At 40.3% G+C, this 12,997-nt stretch overlaps 1 protein-coding gene across 1 annotated transcript; it reads right to left on the bottom strand.

Moving 5' to 3' along the window:
• Nucleotides 1-2,664: 2,664 nt before the first annotated feature.
• LOC110208051 (cystatin-A1-like) lies at nucleotides 2,665-12,577 on the bottom strand. Its single transcript, XM_020985850.2, has 3 exons — nucleotides 12,483-12,577; nucleotides 6,012-6,113; nucleotides 2,665-2,995 (listed from the first exon to the last, which is right to left on the bottom strand). The coding sequence occupies exons 1-3, from the start codon at nucleotides 12,543-12,545 to the stop codon at nucleotides 2,867-2,869; spliced, it is 294 nt and encodes a 97-aa protein (XP_020841509.1). The 5' UTR covers nucleotides 12,546-12,577; the 3' UTR covers nucleotides 2,665-2,866.
• Between the last annotated feature and the right edge of the window lie 420 nt (nucleotides 12,578-12,997).

Here is a 12,997-nt window from a genome sequence, read left to right as displayed (position 1 = left end):
ACTGACCTTCTAAGTTGTCTTTTGCATTCTTGGGTTGAGAAGTCTGGAAACTGCCACAGCTGCCTGCAATTCAGCCCTCTGAGGCCTGCTCCAGGTTCACTGCAGCCCACGCCTACACCCCACTGTACTCCTCTCACCGCCCTTCGCGATATACCTTTCTGATCAACCCTCCAGGCTGTCTTGGGCTGGAAATTTGCTTCACTCTGTCTTTTTGTGAGTTCTGATGCTTTAGAATTTGTTTAGAGCCATTTTTTATAGGTATTTGGAGGGGTTTAGAGGAGAGTGTAAGCAAGTCACTGCTTTTACTCCGCCATAACAAATGCTTATTAATGTATTGGGTATATGCTAAACAAGAAAAGAAATGAATCAATTTCTCATCTTAAGGAGATAACATTCTTCAAGAGGAATACAGCATATGGGCAAGGTAAGGTGAGAATGGAGAAAATACTAGAGTAGAGGGAGAAAGTTGTTCTGGAGACTCCTGATCATCTAATTTCCCACAAACCTAAATCATGAAATCATAGGAGCTCAGGGACCAGTTAATAGACAATAAGGTGATGAAGTCTTCAAGAAAGGGAAAAGAAATGACTAATTTTTGTTTCCACTTTATGAGATGTGAAGAAATTCTTTAATCAAGCTTGATGGCATTATTGACCCATTGGCTGACAGAAGGATCCCCATACCCTTGGTGGATATTGAAAAAACAAGACACTCCCCAGGCAAAAGTCAATGCAGGAGATGTCTCTGAGTAGTTTAATCTCTGGAGGAGCTATGGAAGAACCACTTGGCTCCTAAGAGAAAGTGACTCCTTGTTCTTTTAAGGAGAGGGAGACAGTTTTCTCTCTCTTCCCCCTTCCCTATCAAACATGGTGTCTGGCAGTGCATCTACTTGCCCAGTGGGGACTTCTCACAACCAGGGAGCAGGCTGTGGGAGGAAATAAGATGTGCCCAACAGAAATATTGTGTCCATTGTGAAGACATCAAGAGAAGAGAAAGAACATCAGGCCCTGAGGCAATAGAAGTATGAGTCTCCTTGACTATACTGCTTTCAGTAAATGCTTTTGCTTTGAGTAAATTGTGTCAAATGACTGACTGTCAAAGGCAAAAGCGCTGATGGGGACTCATGAGCTGTTGTTTTAAAAATGTGGATCCACAGAGCACATTAAACCTGAGGTGGATCCCTCCATCCCTCCCACCACTCCCATGCAACCCTTCAAAAGTAGACTTACTGAATGTCCTACTGAAGCAACTAAAACTTTGCTTGGTTCTGACTAATGCAGTCATGCAGGAGGCAAATTTGTATAGAGTAGAGGAGGGAACAGTTGCCATAGTAAGAGAAAGCTTCATAATTTTTGTGAGTAGACTTGGCCTCACAAGGAGAATGAAAAACCAAAGCCCACCCCTGGTGACAGTCTGTAGGGAAGAGTAGAAAGAAGAGGAGCCAGGAAAAGACACTGGGAATACCAGCTGGACAGTTCAGAGTAGATCTTGGATACTGAAGGTCATTTGGAGATGTGTGGATACACAATGTGCAGGTGGTGGTGTTATAAAGGATATTTTTAAATGTTCAAAAGCTTCTCTTAGTAAAAAGGAGATAGAAGAAACCAAAACAATGGCCATCTTTTCCATTTTCTGTTGAGTTCCTAGACCTGGTGCTAGAAGGCAGTTTGAAGTTTCCAGCTCTCAGGTTAGGTGAGCACAAGCCTCAGTGAGGAAGCTGATTCTATCAAGAATCTTTACTTAAGCACCAACTTTGAACCTTTCTATGTACATCCAACCACATGTTGAAAGGACTGTGGCATCTACTGGGGGAAAACAATGTTTCGATTAGATATTAACTAAGGGGGAGCTTGAAAAGAGATTCCTACAAGGGCAGGGGTATCCAACTTTTTTATGATGAGGAAATGCCTTGACATCATCTGAGTCAGGCAAATACTACTCATTAGTACAGGCAGCAGAGAAGAGCTGTCATTTCAGCCTCAGCAATTTTGGTCAACCTTCAGATAGACATGGATATAAGGAGACAGCCAATCTAGAGTGGAAGCAGCTTCTAGGAACATGAAGAAACAGAGAAGAGAGTCAGACTGCAGAGAGAAGACCCCGGATATCCAGCTGAGTAACCCATCCAGAGAGAAGCAATTTCTAGCTCATGTAGTACCAGGAGTTGTGAGTAGGCTTTGCCACATATGCATCCTACACATGTGCCTCACTACCACTGTGCTCCAAGTTTGAACCCACTTTCCCCATAGACACCATGTATTTGTGGGAGAGTATACCCCAGGTTTATGGGGGGGAATATTTGGTAACTACTAGTCTTTCTGAGTAAATGTCTTTGCTCATTCTGTCTGCTGGCTGGTGGTAAATGGGGGCTCTTGAGATAATAGGGATGTAGACCCACACAGTTGCCCCTACTACCTGGGACAGCAGCCTTTATTTGGGAAACCAACCCATAACTGTGTACATAAGTTGGGGAGGAGTCCAGAGAAGGTGCTACCCAAATTTGCTTGGTAGTTTTATAGGGTACCCTAATGTTCCTTGACTATTGGAAAGCCAGAATCTGTTATGGCATGAGCTGAGATGTAAAATGATTTAAAGCAAATAATTTCAGAATTGATTAAAAATTTTAATTGATAACTTTTGTTCTTATATCACTTTATTTCTGAATATAACCTTTCCCCTTCCTCTATCCAGTGAGCCATCCCTTATAACAAAGAATAAAGAGAGGAAAAAAGGGAACCTTGACTAAAACTAACTAATACATCATCAAATTCAAAATCTACTTTTAAAAGATCTATGTTTCATTTCCATTGTGTTTATTGATACAGAATGCTCATGAAAATAACCAGATCCATTCTGGACTGTGCCTCTAAAAGGAGCCCACATCATCATTCTTGGCTTTGCCAGTCTGGTAGTCGGACAGCTCAACTGGTTTATTCTCCTGAGGGAGAGGTTCGTATATTTTCAAATGTATGTATCGATCGCCCCCAACATGTACCTGCAAATAAAGAGAAGTGGACAATCAGTGACATGTATTCCAACCCAGCACTTCTCAACCTCAGGGCCATTGTATGGGCATTGCTGTTTTAGGTGGTGGTTTTGACTAGATGATCTCTGATATGAATTTTATATTTTTATTCTAACCTATCATGCTTTGAAAAAAAAATATTGCAGAAAGTTACCTGAGAGATCATTTAGTTTTATTTTTAAAGCTAAGGGAACTGAGTCTCACAAAGGTCCAATGAATGAGAATATTCAGATAGACACCAGTATCATAATACTGTTAGTTATTTTTTTTTCTTTTTGGTAAGGAAATCAAGGTTAAGTGACTTGCCCAGGGTCACACAACTAGCAAGTGTCAAGTGTCAGATGCCGGATTTGAACTCAAGTCCTCTTAAGTCCAAGGCCAATACTCTATCCATTGCACCACCTAGCTGCCCCTGCTATTGGTCATTCTTCAAGTCACAGATTTAAAGCTGGAAGGAACTTTAGTCCCATCTGCTCATTTTGTAGTTGAGAAAACTAAGTCCCAGTGAGGTTAGTCACTTGTCCAGTTTGTAAGTTACTTGTAAGGCATGTAGGGGATGCAGTGGAGAGAATGATAGGCCTGGAGTTAGGAAGACCTTCAGTCATTTCCTGTCTGCCACAGTTTCCTCAAATGAACTCCTCAGTCCCCCCAAATGGGGATAATAGCACTTACTTCATAGAGGCTTGTGAAGATCAAATAAGAACACATTCACAAAGAGCTTAGTATCTACCTGGCACACAGTAGCTGCTTAATAAATACTTGTTCTTAACCCCCTCCCCCACCATTCTCTTCCTTTCCCTTGTCCATAGGCACAAGGTAATTAGCAGCTGATCCCAAATCCAGGGCTGTTTTCATTACAGCACAGCTGACCCCAGTTGTTAAGCACCTGGATTTTTGAACACCTAAGCAACTAATTTTTAATAACAGAGTCAATTACTGTGTTGAATTGGAATTGTGCCTCTGTCCCAGAGTTTCATTTATTTTTAAAGCTTTTATTTTCTGAAATGTATAGAAGAAAACGATCGTGTGTCATACAAAAATATGGGTTCCCCCTTTTTGATTTTTACCCAAGCCCTTATGAAATGTTATGGCCTTTGTACATCTTGTGTCTTCCTTCTAATGCTGTGCTCCTGGAGGGATAGCCCTAGCTGCTCACTGGTCCCATCTGTGGTTTTTAATCTCCCATATCCCTCCCAAATAGTAGCACTTAGCACACTGTCTTTAACAGAGTTCTGTCCTTAGAAAATCAGAGTAAATGAAACCAACAAGACAGCTAGGCGGTGCTTTGGATAGGTAAGTCACATAACCACTGTAGGCCCCAAGTGACTCCCTAGGACTGATCAGACAAGTCAATAGTTGGGTTCAGATCCGTGTTAGTAGAGAGGGTTCTCAGATCCAGCATTTCCCACAAAAAGAGAGAATGCTGAGCCTGGAGTCAAGAAGACCTGAGTATGAATCTCACCTCAGACACTTACTGGCTGTGTGACTCTAGGTAAGTCCCTTAATCTCATTTTCCTCACCTGGGAAATGTCTCTCCCTCAGTTGTAAGCATCCAATGAGGTGATACTTATGAAGGCCTTAGCACACAGCTGGTACTTGATCAATTCTTGTTTCCTTCCTCCCTAGGCTGCAGCAGATGCTACTGCCTGACTGACATCCCATAGCACCTTAATATACCCTCCTCAACTCAGCTGAGATAGTTCTACTCTGCTGCACCTTACATAGAGAAACACTTGGATCCTTCCTGAATACATTTCCTGGGTATGTCTACCCACAATCCCCAAAGTGGCCAAGGAGTTCCCAGATGTGTGCCACTGCTAGATACACTGAGGGAATCGAGGGTCATATATTTCTTTTAAAATTATGCTGTAGTGCACAGAGTGCTGGCTTTGCACCTGGAGAGGGTTCAAATCCTCTGACACTTATTAGTTGTATGACCCTAGGTAAGTCACTTCACCACCTTAGGTAGGCCCCAAAGCAACTCACTGGGGCTAATCAGTGAAGGTAATAGATGAGCTTAGATCTGTGTTGGTAGAGAGGGTTCACAGACCCAGAATTTAGTACAGTGATAAAAATCCATCATGAATTTGGATAAAATCCCCCAAATATATCTAAGATTTGGAAAAAGTAAAGTGCACTTCAATAATTTCTGACAAGATTGTGTTTGAAATTCTGGGCACCAATGAAAGTGATTAGGGTCTGTGGTGACCTGGTGCTCACGTTTTGTGATATTATATCTCAAGCAGCATAGAATCTAGTTGGATTCAGAACATAAACATATAAGCCTTGTTTGAGAAACTATCATGACTTGAAAGACCAAGTACTTTGGGAATTTTCTCACTCTTTTATCTTATGGTTCCCAACCAGGAAAGCTTGGGACAATGTATCCTCAGACTTATTCTTCACTTGCAAGCATACAGTTCACAATCTTGTGTGCTAACATGTTATTAGAGGACTCATGAAAGCAAATGGAATTCTCCAAATGAATAATCATGAGTAAGTAAAGTATGTGTATAAATTCTCAGAGTCACAGTTTTAAACATTAAAGAAGCAATAGAAACTCATTTCTATAAATCCTGCCTTGGCCTTACTTCTTTCTAGTTGCCTGGCTACTCAAAGTGAGGGTAAAGGGAGAGCCTTTTCATTCTCTTTTCTCTCCTTCTTTCCCTTTCTCTTCCTCTCCTCTCTCATTTCATTATCCATTCTTTGTTGTCATCTCTCAGTTTCAGTATGAGAGCAAAACCTACCAGGTTAGTCCTCTTCTACTCCTCAGGTTGTCGTGAATCTCTTCCCAAAGTCCCTTCCTCCTTTCTGCCCTCTTCACTTTCTCTCAGTTACCGCACCATCACTTTATATTTCCCCTGGGGCAGAAGCTTTATTTTCTCCAGTTACTCATATGGGAAGGGGACAAACTATTCCAACACTTTCTATGTAGATCCAAATGGAAATAAACTGAGTAGAATTCAATGACTTGTTGAACACTGACCTTTACATAATATATGGTCCCAGCAACTGTTTGTGTTCTATAATTTACAGCTTCAAAGGAGTCATATTTTTCATTGGACTTTTTTTCCAACTGTGGCTTTACCTTAAGAAAAAAGAAGAGGGTAAAGAATTTAATGGTTATCTTAAAGTAATATTAGGTTTGGTTTACTCAGTGGCCAATGTAACACTGACAACAATGGAAACTTTAGTCAAACTGCTCTTTTCCCCTAATTCATAAAACAAGTAATAAATGGTTTTTTAAAAAATCTGTATTTTTGCCTGCTGTGCCTAAGGCACTGTGCCAGGTGCTGAGGATAAAAACAACAGCAACCACACAACCAGCCCCTGCTCTCAAGGAGCTTATATTCTACTGGGAGGAATACAATATTTGCCCAAATCAGTAAATACCAAATAAATTAAAAAAAACTTTCAAAAAAAAAGAATCAAACAGCAATTATTTCCTCCAAATTGAGAGTAAAGGATTGATAGATTGATTGACCACTCAAGTAATGGGTAGCTAGTGTTCCCTCAGAGACTACAGTGCACATCTTCTGGTAAGGATTCTATAAATCTCTGAGTTGGTAAGGATCCTAACATAGAGTCTCATTATCTTAGTTGGAAGATATCTCAGTAGCTAATCTATTCACAGTCTTATCAATAACAGAAAAACCACCTCCAGTAGATGACATATCTAATGAGTTGAAGGGCAGTATGGTGCACTGGACAGAGTCCTGGATATTTATCCAATGGACCTGGGTTCACATCTTGTCTCTGTCACTACCTGTGTGACCTTGAACAATTGCTTCACTTATGTGGGCCTCAGTTTCCTTATCCATAAAATAAGGGGTCTTGACCCTAAGGCTTGGCCACTAAGCTCTCTTCCATCTTTAAAATCTATGATCCCAATTGTCATCCAGCCTTTGTTTGAAGATTTCCAACTAGGAGGGACAGTGGCATGGTGAAGAATACTACCTTTGTAGTCAGAGAAGCTGGATTCCCATCCTGTCTCTGATCCCTATTACATGTGACCTTGTGCAAGTCACTTGAAGCCTCAGTTACCTCATCTATAAAATGAGGAGGTTGGACTAAATTATCTCTGAGGTCCCTTCCAACTCTAGATTTATGATTCCATGACCTTCTCATTCTCCTTTCTGGTAACTCTAGTTATTAGAAAGGTTTTCTTTATTTCAAGCTTAAATTTGTTTCTTTTCAACTTCCCCTCATTGCAACTGGCTCTGTCTTCTGGGGCCAAACAGACCAAATCTCATCCCTCTCTATGCCTTCAAGTACCTGAAGACATCTATCATAGTTCCAGTGAGCCTTTTCTTCTCCATGCTAATCAACCAATCAATAAGCATTTATAAAACACCTACTTCGTGTTTAGGCATTATGCTAGATATTGGGGGTACAGAGACAAACAATCCCTCTGTTTAATCTGGAGAAGAAAAAGACTCATTTTGGTGCCCAAATATCAGGTGTAGAATTAGTTCTTTAGTAATTATCATCATCTGATACTTCTGGTTGTTCAATCTTTTCAGTGGTGCCCAACTCCTAATGACCCCATTCAGGTTTTGGTTTTTTTTTTTTTGGCAAAGATATTGGAGTAGTTTGCCATTTCCTCCTCCAGCTCATTTTACAGATGAGGAAACTGAGGTAAACAGGGTTAAGTGACTTACCCAGGTCACACAGCTAGTAAGTGTCTGAGTCCAGATTTGAAATAAGGAAGATGTGTCTTCCTGACTCCAGGCTCTATCTACTGTGCCACTTAGTTGATCTAAATTTGCAAAGCATTTTATTTACATTCATTCATTTGACACTGCTCTCAACCTAGAATTCAATAGCTCAAGAGGCGTCTTGATTGGAAAAGAAAAAATTTAATTAACAGCAGCTGATGAGTGGTTGGGCCACTAGGTGGTGCAGTGGCCAGATCAGGAAGACTCAAATCCTGCCTCAGACATTTACTACTTGTTAGGAAAGTTTGTCTTTAAAAGGTTAAGTGCAACCTGAGCTCAGGGCTAGTACTATGCAATGTGTATTCTTTTGATGTAATAATAAGCTGCTTTTGCTATATTTTTCCTGAGCCTACCTTATTTCTTTAGGGTGAAACCCTAACGAAGATTTTTCTTTCAACACTATGCTTCTTGGTTACAAGCCAAACCAATTGGCTTGGTTATAAGCCAATACAAGCCTCTATTGTTTTTCCAATAGAGGTGAGTAGAAGAAGGAGAGAAAATAGATTTTTGTTCATTGAAAAAAATTAAACTAAGTTTAAAAAAAATTTCTTAGCAGTCAAGAGTCAGGGAAAGAACAACAGAACATTTTCTTCCAGCTTCTCCTGTACCATACAATGTATCATCAGATTTAACATCTTTGGCCCTGAGCCCTGTGCTTCCCAGGATTACCTCACTCACCCTAATACCTCAGGCAGTATTAAAATTGTCAACTTCTAACTTCTCACTTAATCTTTGGCATCTTATACAAGCACACACTCTTGGATTTTCCATTTGATGTTACTGTCACTATTTTCCTACAGAAAGACAAGGGCTTATAATAACAAGGAGAAAGGTATAAGGCTATACTTCAAGCACACGTAATTTTGTCAGTGTGGGTATATCCTCTTCCTATATAGATTACAAATATTGGAATATAGATGGGCTTCATGAGTGGCTGTGTCCAATATATACACATTACTTGGTTTATCATTTTTCTGATAATGGACTTTTCATAACTAATCTGGGCTGGTCCTTGGTCAACAGGCATACAATTTGTCACCAGGCCTTTCTGACTAGGTAGCACCTGTGAGAGCTTAAGCTCCATTGACATAGTTTCGGAGAGCACATGGTCACCTCCCCACTATGATAAAGCATTGGTTTACACCTAACTGTTATGAGAAGTCTTAAAAGTGTATAGAAGTAATAGGTATCCCAGGTCTTCATGGAAATATGAATGGAACTAACTTACAGAAGTGTAAATGCCTTGTTCTCATCTGTAAATGAGTGTTCTCTGCCTCATTTCTTATTTAGCCTTAATCACTGAATGGGCATTGCCTCAGTCAGACTGAGATCTGTTAAAGACCTTAGCTTAAAAAGGCCAAGGTCCCCCACTGCATCAAGGGCCAAGATCCAGTTGTTCTGATCTATATCTTACCACTGCACCCAGTTGACTAGAGAGGAGAAAGTGAGGCTGGTGACTTTGCAAAGCCCTCCCTCACTTACATCCAATTCACTTGCATGTCATGGCATCACCTTCCTGATGTCATGGTTCTCTTTGAGAAGGAAGGACAAACAACAAATGAGTGTGACAGTACCTGTCCTGACAGGTAGAGTGATATAGTGGAATGAGCTCTGCCTCTGGTGTTGGGGACTCAGTTTCAACTTCTCCCACAGATATTTACTACCTGTGTATTATATTGGGCAAACCTTGACCTCAGTTGCATCATCTATTAAGTGAGGGGGTTGAACTAGATGATTTCCTATGGACCTTCTAGTTCTAGGCATTCTAAGTCCAGGGTATGCAGACAGACCCCCAAGGAACCCAAGATTAGATTTCAGGGGTCCATGAACTTAGATATAAAAAAAAAATCACATCTTTATTTTCACTAAACTTTGGTTTCCTTTGTAATCTTACATAAAGTAGCATCACTTTTTTGTTACGCATTTAGAAGCATTGTTCAGAGAAGGGGTCCATAAGCTTCACCAAATTGCCAACAGGATCCATGACACACAAAAAGGCAGAGAACCCTGGGTTCGCTCTGTGATCCTATGATGGCCTCACAAAGTCATAGAGAACCACAAAAGCAGCACTTTTAGAGATGGACTGGACATCAGCGGCCATCTAGTCCAACCCATCCCTGAAAGGAATTCCTGATATAAGATGCCTGGCATGTGATCATTCCACCTCTACTTGAAAGGGAAAGGGAGGGGATCGCCAACTCCACATGTCAGTCTATTCTGCTTCTGATCAGCTCTAATAGTTAATTGACCCTATCTGCGATTTACACATATTATTCCTGCCTTTGCCCTTTGGGTCCAAGCAGAACAAGTCTAATAGTTCTTCCAAATGATAGGCTTTCAAATGTTGTTGTTGTTGAGTCCTTTTAGTTGTGTCCAACTGTTTGTGACCCCATTTGGGGTTTTCTTGGCAAGGATGCTGGAATGTTTTGCTATTTCTTTCTCCAGCTCATTTTACAAATGAGGAAACTAAGGCAAACAGGGTTAAGTGACTTGCCCAGGGTCACACAGCTAGTAAATGTGGGAGGTCAGATTTGAACTCAGGAAGATGAGTCTCCTTGACCCTAGGCCCAGCACTCTGTGCACTATGGTGCCACCAGCTGCTGCCTTCTTTGAAAGCTACTTGAGGGTAGATATTTTGCTCCCCCATAGTCTTTTCTTCTCCAGGCTAAACACCCCCAGGCCCTTCAATAGATCCTCATGTGACATGGACTTGAAGCCCTTCACGCTATTTGTTGCCTTCTTTTGAACACTTTTCGGCCCATACGTTTATTTCATAAACTAAGAAAGAAACACAAACAACTTATCATTTTGGTCACAGAGGTCAGAATAATCATCACCAGCATCTGTTTTATTGCTTAGAAAGTGTCTATCTGTTGACTCATTAGTCAGAGACCAGTGGGGTCTCTTTGGCAACATGGCTTTGTTCTACATCTTTTTGGCCTTGACAAACAAGGTTGTTCCAGTGGTTTCTAAATTATAATCATCAGATTGTTAATGATTCTATGCCAGACCTGCACAACTTGGCATTAGGAGATGCCATAATTAAAACGGACTAAACTTCTGGCTGCAGACAGGGTAGATTAGAGACAGACTGATGATGGCTGGTTCTTGTGGATGTGCAGTGGCAACACTGCATTTTTTGTGGGCCGCCCGAAATCCTTTGGTGGGTCACACGCGGTCCACAGCCAGTGTGTTGTGCAGACCTGTCCTACGCTTTAGTTACAGATTGACTCCACCCCATAAAATTAGAAAAGTGTCCTCAGAATCTTAGCTGATAATCATAGACTCAAACAATCTTAGCACTGGAAGGCCATTAGAGATTCATATTTCAATCTGTGCATTTTACAGACTGAGCAACACGGCTAGACTAGATGCTGCCTCTAAAATGTTAAATGTTACATGATTAAAAAGAGATCTGAATAGGAGCAATAACTTCTTCCATTCTGTAGTATTTTTGTCTTCCCTCTTCACAAAATCGTTCTTTTTTTTCCTTTGATTTTGTATTTTTTAGTCTGATAAATCAATGATTTCTTAATGGCATCTTAAGTACACCTAGATCTTGTAATTGGTTTAAATTAATTGACAACACAAAGGATTGATGATGAGTTAGAAAAGAACATTTTGTCATTTTGTCAGTCAATGTCTTGTCCATAAACTAAACCAAATTATCTTTGCAGATTTCATAGGGTGCAGGAAACTATGTAAATTCGTTTACTACTCAGGTGAAATTTCCATATTTTCTAATATGTCTGCCTGCCAAATAAAGCCATTCTGAATGTTACCTTCAGTACCCAGAGAGGCACATATTTTTATTTTTAAAATTGATGCCTTTCGTTTTTACATCACCTTTGTTTACAAAGAGCTAGCTTTGCTCTCTCTCCTCCCCACTGAGCCATGGTGTGTAATAAAGAATTAAAGTTTTAAAAAAAGAGAAAAAAAAGCAGTTCAACAAAAACTAACCAACTATGTCTGATAGTCTAGGAAACATTCCACACCCATAGTCTCTCACCTCTGCAAAGAAGAGAGGAAAGCACCTTTTCATATCTCTTCTCTGGATCCAGGCTTGGTCATTTTAATTATGCAGCATTTAGTTTTATTATTTTTTTTGCCCTTTCTAAGCTGGCAAAGACATGAGGGGTCACCTACTCCAATCCTTTCATTTTATGTTTGAGGAAACTGGGGTCCAAGGGAATTAAGCCAATTACCAAAGGTCATACTGATAGTAAGACTCAGAGGGTAGGATTTGAGCCCACTTGCTCTGACTTCTACTTCAGGCCTCTCTCATCACTGTACCAGATTCCCATTGCTGCAGCCATTGTGTATATTCTTTTGTCAGTTTCTGTTTACTTTGCATCATCTCATATAAGTCTTCCCATGCTTCTCTAAGTTCTTCATACTTACCATTCTTTGTGGTATATGAATGTTCTATTTCATTCATGTACCACATTTATTTTTAGCCATTTCCTAAATCAATGACCATCTAACTTTGTTTCCAGTTCTTTGCTACCACAGAAAATGCTGCAATGGATAAATCAGTGAATGCAAACTCATAGAGATGATAGACCAACCTAAAAAGTAGTTCTTTGAAAACAGTAACACAATTGACAAACTTTGAGAGAGAGAGGGAGGGAGAGAGAGACACACACAGAGACAGGGAGACAGAGAGAGAGTAAGAGAGAATGGCTATCAAGTTACCAGAACGCATTATTTTCAATTAGATCCAGAAAGCACCACCTCACCTCGTCAACTATCTTCTGGATTTCTGGAGTTGCAGGTTGAGTTTCATCTAAGCCTCCAAGCATGATTTTGGTGGTGATTGATTGTGCTGAAAGAGATGCTAGAACTGAACTGATGAAAAATGGTAAGATCAATCATTCTCACTCCAATTTTAAAGGGAGGTAGGCTTTCCTCATACCCAATGACTGCAAGGGTATGTCGTAATAAAGCACCGCCTTCTTGGCTGTAGAAACGACTTATTACTCACCTATTACCATGTGTTAATTCATGAACATGAATGTAAAGTATTGTCATATAATAAACATGCTCCTCAAAGCCTTTTTTTAAAGTGGGCAAGGAAAAGCAACCCTCTATTCTCTGAGTAAATAGTTCAGTCCGGGGATGACTTCTCAAAAGCACTAATTAAACAAAAGGAAAGTGTCTACTTTATATTGAAAGGCCTTTTTTCCCAATTATACTTGCTCATTTTTAATAATAATTAATTCTCACTCCCTTCCTCAAGGAATAGGTGGAGACT

Source organism: Phascolarctos cinereus, unplaced genomic scaffold, assembly GCF_003287225.1.
Source record: "Phascolarctos cinereus isolate Bilbo 61053 unplaced genomic scaffold, phaCin_HiC Scaffold_726;HRSCAF=1367, whole genome shotgun sequence".
NCBI classification, from domain to species: domain Eukaryota; kingdom Metazoa; phylum Chordata; class Mammalia; order Diprotodontia; family Phascolarctidae; genus Phascolarctos; species Phascolarctos cinereus.
Note: the sequence above shows the minus strand (reverse complement) of the source record. Positions and strands in the feature narration are given on the sequence as shown.